This window comes from Macaca fascicularis, chromosome 14, assembly GCF_037993035.2.
Source record: "Macaca fascicularis isolate 582-1 chromosome 14, T2T-MFA8v1.1".
Classification (NCBI taxonomy): Eukaryota; Metazoa; Chordata; class Mammalia; order Primates; family Cercopithecidae; genus Macaca; species Macaca fascicularis.
In genome coordinates, this window is record NC_088388.1 from 94,989,633 (window position 1) to 95,008,698 (window position 19,066).

The 19,066-nt window shown below is 39.6% G+C and overlaps 1 protein-coding gene across 3 annotated transcripts in view; it reads right to left on the reverse strand.

The window, feature by feature from the left end:
• Positions 1-1,022: 1,022 nt before the first annotated feature.
• Positions 1,023-19,066, reverse strand: part of MAML2 (mastermind like transcriptional coactivator 2) — a 368,167-nt gene continuing 350,123 nt past the window's right edge. For all 3 annotated transcript variants that reach the window (XM_015435626.4, XM_005579421.5, XM_015435625.4), the window contains 3 exons: positions 15,114-15,317; positions 8,906-9,017; positions 1,023-4,403 (listed from right to left, as the gene is read on the reverse strand). In XM_015435626.4, coding sequence (XP_015291112.1) covers positions 3,388-4,403; positions 8,906-9,017; positions 15,114-15,317 — 1,332 coding nt within the window. In that variant the 3' untranslated portion in view covers positions 1,023-3,387. The remainder of the gene's footprint in view (positions 4,404-8,905; positions 9,018-15,113; positions 15,318-19,066) is intronic.

Here is a 19,066-nt window from a genome sequence, read left to right on the forward strand (position 1 = left end):
GCCAGGCAAATTTCCACAGTGCCTGAGAATTAGTCTGTATTTCCCCAGTATTTAGTAGATGCCATGCATATAGAATGTTAATACAAACTTTTTAAGTGAACTAAAGAACACTGAGGCAAGTCAACATTTCACTCGTTTAGAAGCTTCCTAGAGACTAAACTTGCCTTTAAGTACCCATTATTATGAATGGTTTTCAGAACTATGCATAATGAAGCAACAATATTGTTGGTGACTGAAAGTATGATTTCATTAACTACCTCTGAATTTTTTTTTTTTTTTTTTTTTTGAGACGGAGTCTCACTGTGTTGCCAGGCTGGAGTGCAGTGGCGCAGTCTGGGCTCACTGCAACCTCTGCCTCCCGAGTTCAAGTGATTCTCCTGCCTCAGCCTCCTGAGGAGCTGGGACTGCAGGTGCCTACCAACACACCCGGCTAATTTTTTGTATTTTTAGTAGAGATGAGGTTTCACCATGTTGGCCAGGATGGTCTCCATCTCTTGACCTCGTTATTCACCTGCCTCGGCCTCCCAAAATGCTAGGATTACAGGCATGAGCCACCACGCCCGGCCTACTTCTGAATTTTTTAAAACAGTTTTTTACACATGAAATTATACACAATACAACATACTTGTTTTACAAGTTGAAATCTTTACCGTTATGGTACGGTTACAGTAATGCAGGTAATATTAGTGCGTTCACTTAGAGCAGAGTTATCTGTCTTCATAGGGCTTAACACAAAGCCAAGACCGAGTTACTTGCTTAAACTGCTTTCTAGTCTTTGACTTAGAACAAAAAAGAAAAATTACTTCTACCTCCTCTCTATGTCAGGATGATAAACAATGCCAACAATTAAGTGGTCTGGTATTTCTATAAATGGCAGACTGTATTCCAATAGCTCTTAAGTTGTAAATCTTAAGGTTTTAGCTAAATATGTCTATCAAATTGTTGTTATCTCTGCTTTCAGGAACATTATGTCATCTTTGGTAATAGGCTGCTAACAAACAGAAACTACAGATTATACCATGTTTTCCCAAAGAATCCTGTATTTTAATGAATAGCTGAATAAATAGACATTAATTATGAAATTCACATTAAGATAGAAGAAAATCCAAACATTCTGATTGCTTTATCTCTTAAATTTGATAACTACTACAAAACATACTATTTATGTTAGGGTAAAAATAAGCCGACTCACAGGAGTGTAACTGGGAAGTGCTGGCAGATATATACAGTAACATGGAGGAGCCATACAATAAAAGCATTTATATGTACATCTTTTTTTTTTCTTTTTGTATGGAGAAATGCTGTCTTATAAAATGGGAAAACACACAGTAGACTACATGCAACAAGGACCAATACAATGTGCACAGCAGAAGAATCAAATAAGACACAAGAACTATGGGTTTAAAAAAGAATTTGGGAGCAGGACAAAAAACAAGGATTGAAACCTGGAATGCTTTCTTATTGAGGTTTCAGAATATAAATTTGTCTAACAAGCCTCTTGATAGTTTTCAAAAGTTCCCACTCAACCACCTATGGTTTAAGTGTAGAGCTAAAAATAAACCATCATATTATACAAAACTTTGTATATTAGCATACAAAAGGTAGCAATTTACTTTTTGTATAAAATATAACCTTTTGATAGTATATTTATTTCACATATGTATAAATATAACCCAAAGAATATGTTTTAAGTATTTCTACCAAAATATTCTTTACAAAAGTTTACAAAACAAGTAATTTATTTACATTTACAGCCTAGCACAGGAAAGATTCTGGGCCAGTGATGTTGGTATTGTAAAGAAGGAGAGTGCTTCTAGACATTTTAAAGACTGGGAGAGAGCTTTGCAGAATTTTCAAAGTGTGTTCTTTTTCTTTGAACAGATATTGAAGACTTGGTTATTAAATAACTTCAGCTAAATTACATTTGATATTTGAATATGTGAGCGTATAACTGAAAGGGCTGAAGATAACCTTTGCTCCTCTGTAATTAGGAAAATGATAGTGATATTTTGCATTCATTCCAAATCAGCACACATCTTCCCCATTTTACAGCTGATCTGTATGTGGGCACTGAGGTTAAATGACTCAACAAAAACTCTTTGATATAGTGCTCAGCCCTGAGGGACAAAACCTGGATATGAAGAGTCCAACTAACATGTGGCAATGATTCATCACATTAGGGACAGAAGAACGAACAGAACGCTCCTAACAGACCACATTCCATTTCGCTGTTCACCCAAATCCAAATAATATGTCCAATGAAGGACAAATTGTTTTCCCTCTTGATTATGTTTTCTTTCAAATTCCGTGAAATAAATTTGTACACACTGGTACTTGCCTCCCCTGGTTCTTATCTCCAACCAAAACATGATACTTTCTAATCTCGGTTTTAGTCTCCAAACTTCCTTTTCTTGTAAGCCAGCCTCAGTCATCAAAATGAGTAGGGAGGATGAGGCTCAATTTTACTTAGCTTGGGAACAAACCAGCAGGCATCAATCATAATAAGAAACATCCCAGGTTGTTTGTAGCCAAATAAATCTCATTTATAGCAATGTCCAGTGTTTTTTTTTTTTTTTTTAAAAAGTTAAATCCAGTGCAGAGAGGTGTGCACCAATATTTCAGTATGATTAGGACAAGCCTTTGTTATATCTAAAATTTCATTTGGAATGGATTCAGATGTTGGTTGTAGAAGCCAAAATCAAATCGCACAGCTCTATATTTTTGTTTAATCATGAAACACAGCATCTCACTGAAGTAGAGGATTGTGGGAAAATTGTAAAAGTGAGGAGTGAATCTGGGGAAGAAATTCCGTAATCCACTGGATGTTTTCTAGGTTCTCTGACTTTTTCTTAATTAGCACACTGTTTGGTTACTCCAAACAAACCTATAATTATTTCAATCTATCCTGCAAGCTTCAGGAAAATTAAATGAAAAGACACAATGGAAAGATTAAACCATACCTATCTATTAGAGCAAATTAAGGAGTTTGTTGCTTGGAACTAGTACCTCCTCATGACATGGGGTTTAAATAAACTACAAGTTCTATTACCTCTTTTTTTTTTTCCAGGGAAAAAGGAAGTTGGTTGGGAAGGCTATTTTACACAATTAATTACACATTGACACCACAGTTCTGTTTGGATAAATTGGATACTGTGTCCTGGAGTTTAGACAGGGAAAAGAGATCCCAATGTTTTACTTTCGGGTGTAAGATTTAAAACAAGAATTTGGACCAAAATGTTCATCACTGCAGTTACTTTCTGCTTTCCATTTTTAAGCATGTCATCTTCATGTAGTCTACCTGAACATCAACAGTTCAGCCTCTACAGAGTTTCTGTAAAATACTGCCTTTTAGTGCTTGGAGTTTGGAAATTGTTTCCCCTTTCTTCTTCAGGAATTGTTCCCCAAGATTTCATCAAGATTGATGTCTTTCATCCAGTCATCATTACCAGGTTCTGTCTTCAATAAAGAATCAATGAAATCAGCATCACTGTTTAGGGCAGGGCCAATGTTATCAGTTTGTTGGCTGAGGAAGTCAAAAGCTAAGTCACTGCTGTGGTCAGTTCCTTGAAAAGCCCTGGAACTTTGGTTGGGTGAAGGAAAATTGCTGGGCGTCAAGGATGGCGGCTGGTTGATGCCCGTCCTCAATTGATTCAACCCTGTTCCTGACTGATTCAAATTAGGCAAAATCTGTGTGCTTAGCTGATTGGGTCTGAGATTCAGACCCCTGAGGGGACCCATGGTTTGTCCATTTAGTGTTTGGCTCATTTGGTTCATGGGTCTCATTTGCACTGCTGGTGTTAACTGGTTAGGAGGAGCCACCGCCCTCTGGGAAAATTGCTGGCTACCTACTGCCTGTTGCAATGGCTGATTTGGGGTATAGGCTGCAGGTGTCCCTGTGGGGAAGCGGACTCCTGCAGATGTCAGGGCTTCTTGCTGTTTGGTTGTTGCTTCTTGAGAGGCCCAGTTTGGTGCACTCGTGTTGGATGTGATCATTACATTTGATGTTCTCTGTGGTGGCATGCTTGCCATACTATGGGTTAAATTTGGTCTCAGTTGTTGTGAATTGCCAACAGATCCAGCTCCGAAAGTGGCTACATTGTTATTATTACCTGGCCCTAAGGTAGGTGGCCGTGGCATCATAGGGTTGTTTTGATTTGCTATCAATTGCTTTGGGTTTCTCTGTTGGGTCAGTTGATTCATTCCTGAAGTGACACTGTATGTGCTAGGTTGATTACAAGGCAGATTTCCATACATCCCTATGTTCTGAACTGCTGTAGATAATGATGGCATTCTTGTCCCATGAGAAGTAGACAGGAGGCTGGAATTGGAAGTTAAAATGGTGTGTGTTGAAACTGGGTTTGCCAAAGCCTGGTTAGAGTTTAAGCTTATTGTGGATGAGCCACCTGAGAAAAAGAAGAGAATTTTATTAGTTCGTAACAGTATGTTATCTCCTCTGTAATTGCACTTTTCAATAACTCATTAATATGAAACTGCTTTCAGGTGTAAGACAATTTAGGCGAAATAATCATCAAATAAATTATATAAAAGGAACAAGACAGCTTTTGGGAGGAAGGAGCACCCGAGGTCACTCTTTGGTTCACAAGTTTACACATTACAAAAAGAAGACTAAAATAGAATAGTTCTATTTGGTAGGTTTTATTTTATTCCTCTTCTGAAGTCACTGAAGGGAGGTAACGGTCAATCTTCCATTTTGAATTAGCTTTACCATGTTCCAAGTCCAGAGACTATAGTCTTGATTAGTCAGCTCTCATGAAATCCATGTTACTGTTTACCCCAGGTCCAAATGAGAAAGTATGGATGAATGCTACACACGGCTCCTAGATCAATATTCCCAAACTATGGCCTTGAAAATCACGTCCCATTCTTTGAATCATCCCCATTCAAGAAGCTGCCCCAGTGGCTTCCCAGTGTTCAAAGGCTAAATCTCCATCTCTTTTTTTTTTTTTTTTTTTTGAGACGGAGTCTCACTGTTGTCCAGGCTGGAGTGCAGTGGCACGATCTCGGTTCACTGCAAGCTCCGACTCCCAGGCTCACGCCATTCTCCCGCCTCAGCCTCCCGAGTAGCTGAGACTACAGGCGCCCGCCACCACGCCCGGCTAATTTTTTTGCATTTTTAGTAGAGACGGGGTTTCACCATGTTAGCCAGGATGGTCTCGATCTCCTGACCTCGTGATTCGCCCACCTCGGCCTCCCAAAGTGCTGGGATTACAGGTGTGAGCCACTGGGCCTGGCCCAAATGTCTCTCTCTTTAAACATCTGGAATTCAATGTTCCAGAAATTATCTCCATAAAGAAAGTCTTCAGTTCCAAGAAGTGTAGTTACTATTGAATTGTTACTCAATGCACTGTGAGCCACCTTTGCTTATGGCATTTCCCTTCCTCACTGAGCTCTACCTTTTCCTCAAGGCTCAGGCTAAGGCCGAAGCTCTCTATTAAGCTTTCTTTTATCTTCCAGTCTCCCCTCTCCAGCAGTATTTGCCCTCCGAATCTTTCATTTAGCACTTAGTATTGGGCAATCTGTGGAGCCTCAAAGTGCCTGCCAGTTAAATTGATGCCTGTCAATAACTGATAGGATACTGACAGAGACCCAGGAGGCAGACAAGGGTCTCCCCCATGCCTTCAAACCTAACACAGCCTGAAGGCTGAAAAACTGGACTGCTGCTCCCGGATGAAGTCTGTTTCCGACTGACTCTCTGAATAATGCCCACCTGTGCACTGGGAGGACAGGGTGGAGCCTCGGGAAGTTCACGCCATTTGCAGCAGGGAGGAGCCTGGCCTCTCCTCTTCCTGTGTGGTGACCTGGGGTTCAATCTGTGAGGTGGGAAACCTGCTAGCAGGACTCTCTCTCACTTTACTGAGAGTTATTTTTCCTTTTTGCTCAATACATTCCATTTTTCCTCATCCTTCTATGTGTCCACGAGCCGAATCTTTCCTGGCCGTGTGATGAGAGCCTGGTTTTAGCTGAACTAAGGAGAAAGTTCTGCAACAATATGGAACAAGTGCTTAAGCCACAGGCTGTGTAATAAGAGGCTCCACACAACAGATAGTGACTAATCAACACATTGAAATCTCCTTAACTTCTGGAGGGTGAAGTCATCATGAGGAAACATTTTTGGAGGCAAAGATTATCAGAGAGGCCCAAAGAGTCAGAGATTCTGAGAAATACAGAACTTAACACACAAAAGAATATCACAATATCAGTGGATGGGTAGAGCATGTCTGCAGTTGTAAACGTGGGCTATCCCCTGCTGCTTAAGGATACCTAGGTGGTATACATCCTGAAAGACTGAGGGCCAAATGAACACATTAGCCTTGCTATTATTTACAAATATGCCCCCAACTAGACTACATACCCTTTGAAGGCAAAGGCACTCTCTTGTATCTCCTTGTATCTGTGTAGCGCATTGTGTAGTGGGCCATGTTTGATGAAGAGAGATAACAGCCAGGTAGGAGACACTTGAACAGTAAGGGAGATGACATACAATGCCAATAAGATTAAGCAATATCATCTTTGTGGGTGAAGATGTGCAGGTGGATGACAGTGATATTGATGATCCTGACCCTGTGCAGGCCTAGGCTAATGTGTGTATGTTTGTGTTTGTGTCTTAGTTTAAAAAGTAAAAACAAAAACATAAAATTAAAAAAAAATTTTAAGTAAAATAAGCCAGGCACAGGACCATATGTTCTCATTCATATGTGTAAGCTAAATAAGTTGCTCTCACAGAAGTAGAGAGTAGAATTGTGGTTTCTAGAGGTGTGGAAGATGTGGGGAGAAAAAGTAGAGAGAAGATGGTTAATGGATACAAAATTACAGCTAAATAGGAGGAATAAGTCCTGGTGTTCGATAGCACTCTAGGATGACTATAGTTAAGGATAATTTATACTATGTTTTCAAATACTGAGGAGAGGATTTTGAATGTTCCCAACACAAAGAAATGATAAATGTTTGATGTGATGGTTATGGTAACTACCCTGATCTGATCGTTATACACTGTTTACATACATAAAAATATCCTTCTGTACCCCATACATATGAACAATTATATGTCAATTAAAAATAATTTAAAAAATTGTAAGAAAATAGAAAAAAGCTTCTAGAATAACGATATGGAGAAAAGAATAATTTTGTACAGCTGTACAATGTGATTGTGTTTTAAGCTGTGTCATCACAAAAGTCAAAAGTTTAAACAATTTAAAAGTTGTAAAGCAAAGCAAAAAAATTAATGTAAAAGTTAATTTATTATTAAAGAAAGAAATTTTAAAAAATAAGTTTAGTGAAGTCTAAGTGTACAGTGTTTATAAGGTCCACAGTAGTGTACAGTGATATCCTAGGCCTTTGTATTCATGTGCCACTCGCTCACTGACACCCAGTGCAACTTCCAGTCTTGCAAGCTCCATTCGTGCTAAGGGCCCTATACAAATGTACCATTTTGTATCTTTTAAATTATATTTTACTGTACCTTTTCTATGTTTAGATACACACACACTTACCATTGTGTTATAACTGCCTACAGTAGTCATCACAGTAACATGCTGTCTAGGTTTGTAGACTGGGAGCAATCAGCTATATCATATAGCCTAGGTGTGTAGTGGGCTAGACTATCTAGGTCTGTATAAGTACACACTATGATGTTTGCACAACAAAATTACCTAACAATGCAATTCTCAGAACATACCCCCATCATTAAGCAACACATGACTGGAAACCACATCTTATCTTTCAGCCTCCTTGAGGAAAATCAACTAGAGAATCCCGTTTTTGTCCTGAGGCAAAGTAATCTTACAGAGTGGAAAACATACATCCCGTTCCTAATGTTATTTGCTGTTTTTAGAGACAGTGTCTCAATATGTTGCCCAGGCTGGCCTTGAACTTTTGGGCTCAAGCAATCCTCCCACCTCAGCCTCCAGAATAGCTGGGACTACAGGCATGTGCTACTGAGCCCAGCCCCATTCTCAGCTTCAGTTGAAAGAGGCAACCTGTTGTATCTGAGGGGGTTTAAATAAGTCAGGACAACATATTTAAAAGTACACTTAACAGTACCAGGAAATATTAATAAAATAGAGGTGTTCACAGCCTTTCTTTCTTTAGGGAATCTTCTTTGTGGCTTCCTGGACAGATGAAGGTAACAGGTAAGGCAGAGAGAACTTAGGAAACCCAAGAGTATAAGCTTAACTTACATTAGAAAGTGCAGAGAGTTTTAGACAGTTTGGGGCAGAAGTGTATTGAATAGATACTAAATAGGAGAAGGCAGAGCAATATAGGCTGGGTTTGGGAAAGGTTTTTTGGAGTTTAATGAGTGGGAAGAGAGAGAATTTAGGGGACTTTTGTACTTACCATTTATTTTATACTGAGAGAGCTATTAAGAAGATTTGCTTTGTGATTTAAATAGAGTTCACCTTTGGTGTTTTTGAGAGACTCTGTGAAAACTTAATTTGCTTTTCAAGTATTCCTTGGTGGCCGGACCTTTGTCTTTGAAGGAGAAACCTTGGAGATGGGCTCAACGGTGGATACAAAAAGACTAGGATTTGTGAAAGTTACACATGTGCCTAAGAGGGAGAAATGTCTGCTTACCTTCCACTACCTGGGTTAAGGTATATCTTTGGGAGGAGAGTGATTCAACCTAACAGAAAAATATTTAGCTCTTTTGAGTTCTTGGAGGTAGTCCAGAGAGTGGTAAAATATGTGAGTACAGGGCAAGACTGATGAAAAAAAAAACTGATGAAAGGACTAAAAAATATTTGTGTAGTCTTGGTATGAAAGCCAAATGGGAGTTAGAAATTCTAAGAAAGATATTACAATCATATGTGAGTTACAGGGATAATTGAAAAATGAATTTTTTTTCCTTTCACAGCTATAACTTTTATGAATTTTTAAGGACACTTACCAGAATACTGAGCAGTTGGTTGCATATTGCCCACATTTCTTCTTTGGTCTTTATAATCTGGAGGTGGCCTTGACAAATGTCGGTTTATCTGATCTTGTGGAGCAATTTTCTCCTTGAGAAAAGATATGAAAACATGTTACATTGCATCATTCCCTTTTCACTTGTGAAAATGCATGCAAAATTTTGTAAAATTTCAGAAAAGTAGTATAAGAACAATTTTGCAATCATGGGTTACAAATCATGACCTTAGTTTGTAGTCTTAATTCAGAGACAAATCTTTTCAATTTCAATAAACTTCCTGTATGGAAGTATAATTTCTACTTCTCCATGACACTCAACATGTGTTTTGGTTCTAGTAACGTCTTATTTTCTTTATTTTTCAATTCAATGTCAATGAGAACTAAATTTCTGTGATTTTTCAAGATGCTAATTTCTAATTTTATGTGGTAGCACACCTGATATGCTTTGGCAGGTACCTAGATACAATTCTGGTCCCACAGAGTGGGGAAAGCACAGGAGGTAGGGTTTTCAGATAAAATACAGAACACCTGGGCATTCTGTATTCTTATTTGCTTTGTTTGTTTGAGATGGAGTCTTGCTCTGTCGCCCAGACTGGAGTGCAGTGGCACGATCTCGGATCACTGCAAACTCTGCCTCCCAGGTTCAAGCGATTTTCCTCCCCCCCGAGCCCTCAGGATTACAGGTGCCCACCACCAGGCCCAGCTAATTTTTATATATTTTTTAGTAGAGATGGGGTTTTACCATGTTGGCCAGGCTGGTCTCGAACTCCTGACCTCGTGATCCACCCACGTCAGCCTCCCAAAGGGCTGGGATTACAGGCATGAGCCATCGTGCCCAGCCCTGTATTCTTATTTGTTAAATCTGATAACTCTAGGTAGGAGGAGATGTCAGGAGACACCAACAGGTACCGATATAGGCACTATATGAATTTTATCTCTTTTTTACCTCCTTATAAACAATTCTTAAAAGTAGGCATGATTATTTCCACCTAAGAAATAAGGCAATGGAAGCCTTGTTAGGCTAAGTAACTTGCTCGAGATCACACAGTGGTAGAACCAAGACCAAATCCTGAGTCCCAAACTCAGGCTCTTTCCTAACACACAATACCAGGCCCCTTGCTGCTCTGTTTCTCAGCTCCCCATTCTGAAAGCACAGGTTTGCCGCCCCCCCTTCATTTCTTCCATTTGGAATCAGCCTTTTGATTTTTAGAACAGGTGAGTTTGGAAGCTAAGAAAAAAAATAGAGACATTCTTTTAATATGTCAATATCCTCAGTCAAAGACCACTAGGAACACAGCTGTTGGCTTTATTACTTGTTGCAGCAAGGGAGAACACACATCATGAGGGGTCACAGGGTATCTCAGTAGGAGAATGTTAGAGAGAATCTGTCCTGAGATTTGGACTTTGAGTGATTTCGGGAGGGTCTAAGGAAATGGTGCTTTGTTCTAGATTGGAAGCTGTCACAAAGTAAAGTCAATTCTAATTAAATAAAGAAGTAGCTATCACTCATTTAACAAGAGAGGGGGGTGTTTGGTGTTTTGGAGGTTGCATAGTGACCTTGTTTGTGTCTGTTTTTAGACAAAATTATGAAGTGTTATTTTGTCTCATTTTACCATGGTCTCAGAGTAACCTTGTCTGAGGTTGACATTCTGTAGGATTGTTTATACCCAACAGAGAACAAAATGGCTTGACTGTGAGTATCATATCAGCTTTGGGAATTAAGGGCTGCTTTTTATCTTGTTTGGTATGGATCAGGGAGTTTTTAGAATGACTTCACTGCCATTTTGTATGCATCCCAAAGCAATCTCAATTTTCAAGATAAAAATAATCAGCATAGGTAGAGGGAGAACACTATAATTATAGAAAAGTCAACAAATAGAAAAGAAAACTTTGCAATAGATACATGGGTAAATTAGCTGGAAGACAAATGTGCACTGCCTAACTTAGAACTGACTTAAACCATGTGTTTCTCAGTTTCCCATCAAATTCCAAACCTTCTTAGTAGAATAAGTCTACTATAAAGGAGGGGAAAAAGCCTTAAAACAACAACAAACCAAATTTAAATTCTTGTTGCTAAGAAAAAAGCTTGAAAGACACAGTTTTTTGCACATAAGTAATTCATATAAAACACAATTTTGATGAGCTAAGTGTAAATGAATCAGAAACATATGGATTACATTTCTTTTAAACACGGGTTTACAAATTAAGGGAAAAAGTGGTTGGTGAAATGCTTTTTGGTTTTGCCCAAACCCTAAATGTTTAAGAAACAGCTTGAGATGTTCCATGAACCCCAATGTGGTGATGCTCAACCAGCTCTGTTATAAACTGTTGTGTAAGATGACAGTTTTGATTTTTTTTTTTTTTTTTTTTTTTTTTTTTTTTGAGACAGAGTCTCGCTTAGTCGCCCAGGCTGGAGTGCAATGGCGCGATCTCGGCTCACTGCAAGCTCCGCCTCCCGGGTTCACGCCATTCTCCTGCCTCAGCCTCCCGAGTAGCTGGGACTACAGGCGCCCGCCGCCTCGCCCGGCTAATTTTTTGCATTTTTAGTAGAGACGGGGTTTCACCGTGTTAGCCAGGATGGTCTCGATCTCCTGACTTCGTGATCCGCCCGCCTCGGCCTCCCAAAGTGCTGGGATTACAGGCGTGAGCCACCGCGCCCGGCGACAGTTTTGATTTTTATGCCAAGCATGGGACTTTCTGAAATCCACTCTTTTCCAAAAGTATCTGTCCTTCTTTCTTATGTAATTAGGTGTTTCTACTGTTTATACTGAAGAAGACAGGGTGTGTGTGTGTGTGTGTGTGTGTGTGTGTGTGTGTCTGTGTGTGTGTATGCGTGAGAGAGAGAAAGAAAGAGAGAGAGAGAGGTAAAGAGAGAGAAGAAGGTGATTGACTTCCCATCATAGACTATATTGCAAACCTGGATTTATTTTTATATCTCTTCAATCTAATTATTGACTTTTTTTTTTGAGATGGAGTCTCACTTTGTCACCCAGGCTGGAGTGCAATGGCATGATCTCGTCTCACTGCAACCTCTGCCTCCCAGGTTCAAGCGATTTTTCTGCCTCAGTCTCCCAAGTAGCTGGGATTACAGGCACCTGCCATCATGCCCAGCTAATTTTGTATTTTTTTATTAGAGACGGGATTTCACCATGTTGGTCAGGCTTGTCTCCACTAGAGGGCTAAATTGTTGTTCAAAGGATTTTCATATATATACACACATGTATATATATGTGTGTGTATATATACATATATATACACATATATACATATATATGTGCGTATATATACACACGTATATATACATATATATACGTGTGTATATATATATCCAGAAATTTAGGTTTCTTAAACTACTTGTTCACAAATGACTTAGATTAATAACTTTGCATATGGACATAACATAGAACTGCCATGTTGTTCTTTTGTGCTGAAGAGCAGCAAAGACTAGACTGCAATACTGAATAGAGACGGCTACAGTTTGCAAAAGAATGACATTCCCATTCTGTGCAAGTGTAAACACATAGGCCATTTCTGAGATTACTTTTGTGCAATATGAAATTTAATTTATGAACTAATATCTAAATGATAACCCAATCTGTTAGACTTGAAAACCCATTATAGAAATCATCTGTTATAGTACATATCTATTCTGCTTCAGTTTCTTCATCTGTAAAAATGTGAGATGTGGATAATTATAGGACCTCCCTCATATTTCTATTTAATTCTGTGAAAATCCAGCTTGGTGCCTGGCACACAGTAGGTACACAATGCGTGTTGGTAATTATGATGTCCCTCGTAATAAGTACTATTCATGTCTCTTCTTTGCGCTTCATTGGTAGGAGAATAACAGAGAATAAGGATAACAAACTTTCATGAGAAAACATCTCAATTCAGGTGCCTATGTGGCCTTGCCAACTGACTGCAAATGACCACAAAGCATATGCTAATGTACAGTGGTATCAAAGACCACTTCTTCCTGGATATGCTAAAAAGCACAGACACCCTCAATGGTGTCCAAACAAAGAGACATGTGAATGGTTTCTAAAAATCACAAAAACAGCAGCCTCATTCTCATTCATCTCACAGTTTATGCCGCTGCCCTTTGCACCTGTCCTAGTGGTGACTCAACTGGGGCCAAGTGGGAGTTAGGCCAGTGCCAGGCCGGGACCCTCATGGAATGTATATGCTACCACTTCCTTGCCTTTTAACAAGAGCTGAAAATCAACCTCTACGTGTTATAATTCATAAAATTAGTAGTATTGATGGTAGTGATGAAAGTGTACCCAGTAAGTCAACCTTAGATTACATGTTTTTCTCTCTGCTGCCCTTGTTTCTAAGGTCTTTAGTTTATAAGGATAAAAATGGGAGGGGAAGGGAACAAGGGGAGGACTGGAGTTTTCAAAACTATGATTTCTAGAAGAAACCAGTTGTGTCACTTTGTGATCCAGTCTGTGACTCCCTTAAACCTTATGGCAGTATTCAAGGTCATCTGTAATCTTATTTCTCAATATTCCTTATTCCAGGTCAAATAAATTTACTTCTCACTATTTCTTTTCACATGTCCTGAATACAAAACTTGGTCCACTTGTAATTCCTTAAAAAAAATGTGGTTGTTAGACTATGTTTACTTTTTATCAGGCATTAAATATTTCATAATGCAATCTCAAACTACCCAACAAATTCACACCCAGGCTGCACCTTTTGGTGTCTGCTCCACCCTCCACCTACAATAGTGGACCCCACCTACTCTATCAGAATCCTACAGTCCTTCAAAATCAATGTCAAATTTTACTTCTTTGGGAGACTATCCTTAATCTTTTCAGGCTGGATTTAATCTTTCTCTTCATTACATTTTCTCTTACTCTTTTTATACTTTTACTATAATGCAAATCTGAATCTAGTACTTCCCCTTGTGTTAAATCCTTAAAATCTCTTCTGTTGCTTTTCAGTGTATATTCTGGCCTCTCAAGCCCTACCCTCCTGCCTCTTATCTCCGGCATCTTTACTCATCACTTCCCCATTCTTGTGCACACTCAATACCTTGGCAGGCATAATATGTAGTATCCTTTATTGTTCCCAGGTCTTTGAATATGCTCATTGTTCTGGCTGAAATGACCTTCCTACTCTTCGTCTCATCTCCTACTCCAGTTTCAGATATTCAGTAGATAGAACATTCTTTCTGAAATCATTTCTAGTAGTTCCCAGAGTATAGCACTTAATCACATGCATTACAATTGGCCAATTTATTTGACATATCCTCAGTATGCTCAAGGCTTCTTTAGGGTGAAGAGAGGATTTGCCTTGTTTATGGCTCTACCCTTATTGCAAATTATTATTTACTAAATAATTATACCTTGTGATACCCTGCATTTCTGACTCTTACTGCAAAGCTCCTTGAATATAAAATGATTTGATTTTGTTTTTAATCTTTTCTGTATACCTTACCTCTAATCCACCTGGAGATGCTTACTTTTTATTTCATTTGGCCAAATAATTTGAAGGGAGGCAATGAAGCCAGGGCCGAGCAGATAAATACTGAAGGAGGGTTAATGCATGTGTAGTGTGTGGTAAACACAATCTTGTCTTTCTCAAAAAGTCAACTATTAGGTTGGTGCAAAAGTGATTGCAGTTTTTGCCATTAAAAGTAGCGGCAAAAATCACAATCACTTTTGCATCAACCTAATATATACAGTGCAAATGGGAAATGCATTTAACATTTTCTTTTAAAAAATCCCCTATTGTGAGTTGCTTTATTTTAGAAGCCAAATCTTGGTTTCGAGGCTTCATGTTGGCTTTTAAAGTTGCTTTTAAAACTCTTATCTCTAAAATCAGTTTGGATTTGAGTTGATTCAAGTTCAGTTTACTATTTCTGCCCCTTAAGCCTGGGGAACAACACTGGTTTCTTTTGCCCGATTCAAATGCTTATGTTGGTTGTTCTAGACATTCCTGGGCTGGGCAGGGCTGGTTAGCAGAGGTGCCATGCATTCCAAGTGTCCAGCAGCTGTTAAATCAAGTTTGGTTTTTTTTTCTTCCTACAGTACACTGAATGTATGGAATTATCCTCTCTTACAGTCGGGACATCTTTGTTGCTGTCACGTAAGTAGGCACAGTAAATATAAATGGAAAAGAATAAACTCCCTCTGGTGGGTCAACAGGTCCGTTCAGTAGAAATTAAGAGAAAGTTTTACCGCATCAGCCAGCATCTGCTGCTGGAGAAGAAGCTGCTGTTTCTGCTCCATGATCTGCCTCTGTAGAGTCTGCTTCTTTCCCATCAATTGCTGATTCAACAGTGATTGCTGGGAGTTCATGTAACCACTTCCAGTGTTTGGATTTGAGCAGGGGTTGGGACTTGGACTGGGGCCTGTGTTCTGGCCTACCACAGAGTGTTGATCCTAAAGAAGAGAAAGGGGGAAGGAAAAGCTACTGTGAATTAAAAAGAGAAAAATGTAACACAAAGATCATACACTCAGATTCCAAACATTTTTGATCTTATTAAAGATCAAACATGGTTAAATGGGTTGGAGATCAGAAAATCGCTTTTTAAATGTAGAAGAAATTATTGCATATCACAGCAACCAAAGCAGCTGGGTTAATGACATTAGGGCACTGGAAAAGCTCCCATAGGACTCTGATGGTGGAACCTCCACATTCCAGAAGGTGTTTATGTTACCTCAAAGAAAACTACCATAAAAACATATGGCAAACCTCTCAATTTCTCAGGAATAAACATCATAACCTAACAGATCCTTCCTTTTCCCAAAGTTAGCATGTAGCATTGCTGATCCTGCGATGAAAATCATGTTTTAATTCATGTGTTTAAAAGTTGAAACCATTTTAGACAGAAGGCATTTTGCCTTACCCAGCTTTCTGTCACAGAGAGGCAGGAAGGCCTGTAAGTTTCTGTTTCATAAACTCAAACTTGGAAAGGACTTCACTTCTCAGGGACTTGTAAATTTTGTTCCCCAGTCAACAATTCAGGTATCTTGGCACAAGAATCTCAGTAAAAGAATACCCGACACACTGATAATGAGAAAAAATTGATTAAAAACTCAATTGTATATCAAATAATATTGGGTATTGGTGAACTACCTTTCTAATTTGAGGTCTCTACCAATTTTTGGCATTGACAGATCAGGACTCTGGAAGACAGTAAGCTAAACCCAGTTGAATATTCTCATTAATTCCCAGTGATGTATTTAGGATTGAGCTCTGCACTAGAACACTAGTAGGGTTATAAGAAGACTAAAAAATATGGTTATCACCTTAGAGAATTTATCACCCAAGTGAGGGAGAAATGCTTACGTGTATAAACACAAGAAAATGCAAAATCAAATTTTAGATCATATGATATAAACAATAAGTCAAAAATTGTTATACTTTGATTATAATGATCTGGAAATCAGCTTATAGGGCAGATGCCCTGGACTTGTCCCAGGGATTCTGAGGCTATAGATCAGGGTACCTCCTTAGGTCATTCTGATACTCATTGGTCCAGGGAATATGCTTTGGGAAACACTGAATACATGGGAACAAAAGAAATCCAACTCTCTCTTTTTTTTTTTAAGAGACAGAGTCTCACTCTGTCACCCAGGCTGGAGTGCAGTGGCACAATCATGGCTCACTGCAGCTTCAACCGCCCAGGCTCAAGCAATCCTCCCACTTCAGCCTCCTAAGTAGCTGGGACCACAGGCGCGCACCACCTGGCTAATTTTTAAAGTTTTTGTAGAGATGGGGTGGCTAACGTTTACATTTTTTGTAGAGACAGGGTCTTATTACGTTGCCTAGGTTGATCTCAAACACAAGGGCTCAAGTGATCCTAGATCCTTGGCCTCCCACAGTGCTGGTATTATAGGCATGAACCACCACACCTGGCAAAAAAAATCCAGCTGTCATTCACCGACTAAACTGTGTGAGGTTATAAGACATAAAAACATAAAGCAGGCAGTTGAGTGTGGTGGCTCATGCCTGTAATCCTAGCACTTTGGGAGGCTGAGGCGGGTGGATCACTGAGGTCAGGAGTTTGAGACCAGCCTGGCCAACACGGCTAAACCCCGTCTCTACTAAAAATATGAAAATTAGCCAGGTGTGGTGGCACGTGCCTGTAATCCCAGTTACTCAGGAGGCTGAGGCATGAGAATCACTTGAACCCAGAAGGTGGAGGTTGCAGTGACCCGAAATTGTGCCACTGCACTCCAGCCTGGGTGACAGAGCAAGACTCTGTCTCAAAACAAAAACAAACAACAAACAAAACCACAAAGCAACTCCCATGATACCACATGAGTAGTGGTAGTAGGTACACCATCTGTGGAAATTCTCTTCTCTTTCATTTCTTTCTCTTTATGTGCCGAGCTGAAATAAATAAATAAGTAAGCCACACTCCGAAAGCCTTGGCCTTTTGTAATCTCTGGGGCTACAGAGCTCACCAGCTGCCTCAAAAGCAAAGGGTTACAAAATAATCCTAAGGGCGACCATCCACTGAGGCTTATTATCAGCCAGTCACTGTGGTCAGTGCTTTACGTGATTTATCTCATTCACTCCTCCCAACAAAACAATGAGCAAGAACTTGTATTATTAACCCAACTTGGCAGATGAGAAACCTGAGCTCAGAGAGATCACATAGCTGTAAGTGGCCGAGGAGGATTTGAAGCCAGGTCTGTCTGACCCCACGACTCTAGTTCTCAATCAGTATACTTTACTGCCTGTCACCTGAGACAGGAAGCATAGAGAAGAAAGATTTTTGTACTTTAAACCTGGGCCAACCCATGAACTCATGCAGCACTCTTCCCAGGGTTGAGCACCCTCAGGTCAGGAAGGTGGAAGGAAGTGTGTTGGAGAGAAGGACAGGGGAGTGAGGACAGGGTGGGGAGATCCTCTTCACCAGTTAGTAAAAAATAATTACAGCCATCTCTGAGGTACACCCATGGAGCAGCTTAAGGAAACCATCCTCTAATATATTTACACCCCTATGACCAGTCAGTTCTTTCAACTTTAAATCCATCATGAATTTTGGAGATTTCACCCCCTGTGTTCTATAAGCCACTAGGAACGTGGGCTTGGAGACAAGCACTTAAGAGTCATTGACAGAATAGCAGGAGATGAGGATCTGTGAGCTAAGTGTCTTGGAGGGCAAAAGGAGGAGAAATACATGGAGGATTGGGGACTGGGCCTTTGGGTGCACCCTGACTAAGGACATGGAAGCAGAGCCTGTGACGGGGGAAAGAGGCAGGATCAGGGAAGCGTAAAGACAGCTGGAAGTGGTGGGGAAAGACATCAAGGTGGGAGAGAATGTATTGGAGATGGTAGTTTGCTTTCTACTCTCCACTTGAACCAGAATAGAAAGAGTCTGCTCTTTTCTTTGATATAGTTTGGAGTTTTATGCAAGACTTTCAAAATAAGATTTTGTGGTTTCTTTTGTTTGTTTGTTTTGGTTTGGTTTTGGAAGTAGCTGACAAGCATAGGTAGAAAAATTCAAAACACTTTTCTTTTCATCTTCTTTTCCTTGCCCTGCAGTGGATGAGACCATAAGCTCTGGAGATTAGTCCACCTTGGTTCATATCCCAGTTCTGACACTTAGTTGTGTGATATGGCAAAAGTTAATTCACCTCTCTAAGCCTCAGTTTTCTTATCTGTAAAAAGGAAATAGTAACAGTATGGATGTCACAGGTTCCCTACAAGAATTAGGGGAGATAATCCAATACCTATTACTAAACAATAGCCGCTCATAATTATTAAAGTTATTTCTACACATAGGAACAATAGTCTGTTTTCATTTGTTTTCATTGTGAAACAAAGGAGATAGAACTCGCAGACTACAAAAAGCTGTTCTGTATCAGGTCTCTCCGAAATGTAGAGGTCTCAGTTATATTGCAGATTATGAGCCACCCAGGGATTTGGGAAATTACCTTCATCCTCCTACTTGAAGATGCCAGAAGATGGGTGGGGTATCATTCTCTGATGGGCTGTCTTTTGGGGTATGCTGCTTTCTTGCTTAGGGGCTCAGCTCAGGTCTCTGTTAACTTTGCTCTTTGCTGTTCTGGTTTTTATTCTCTTAACATCCAATTATTTATGCATAGTGCAATCATGTATATTTACTAAGTACCATGCCTTAGTTTCCCCATTTGCAACATAAAGGTAATATATT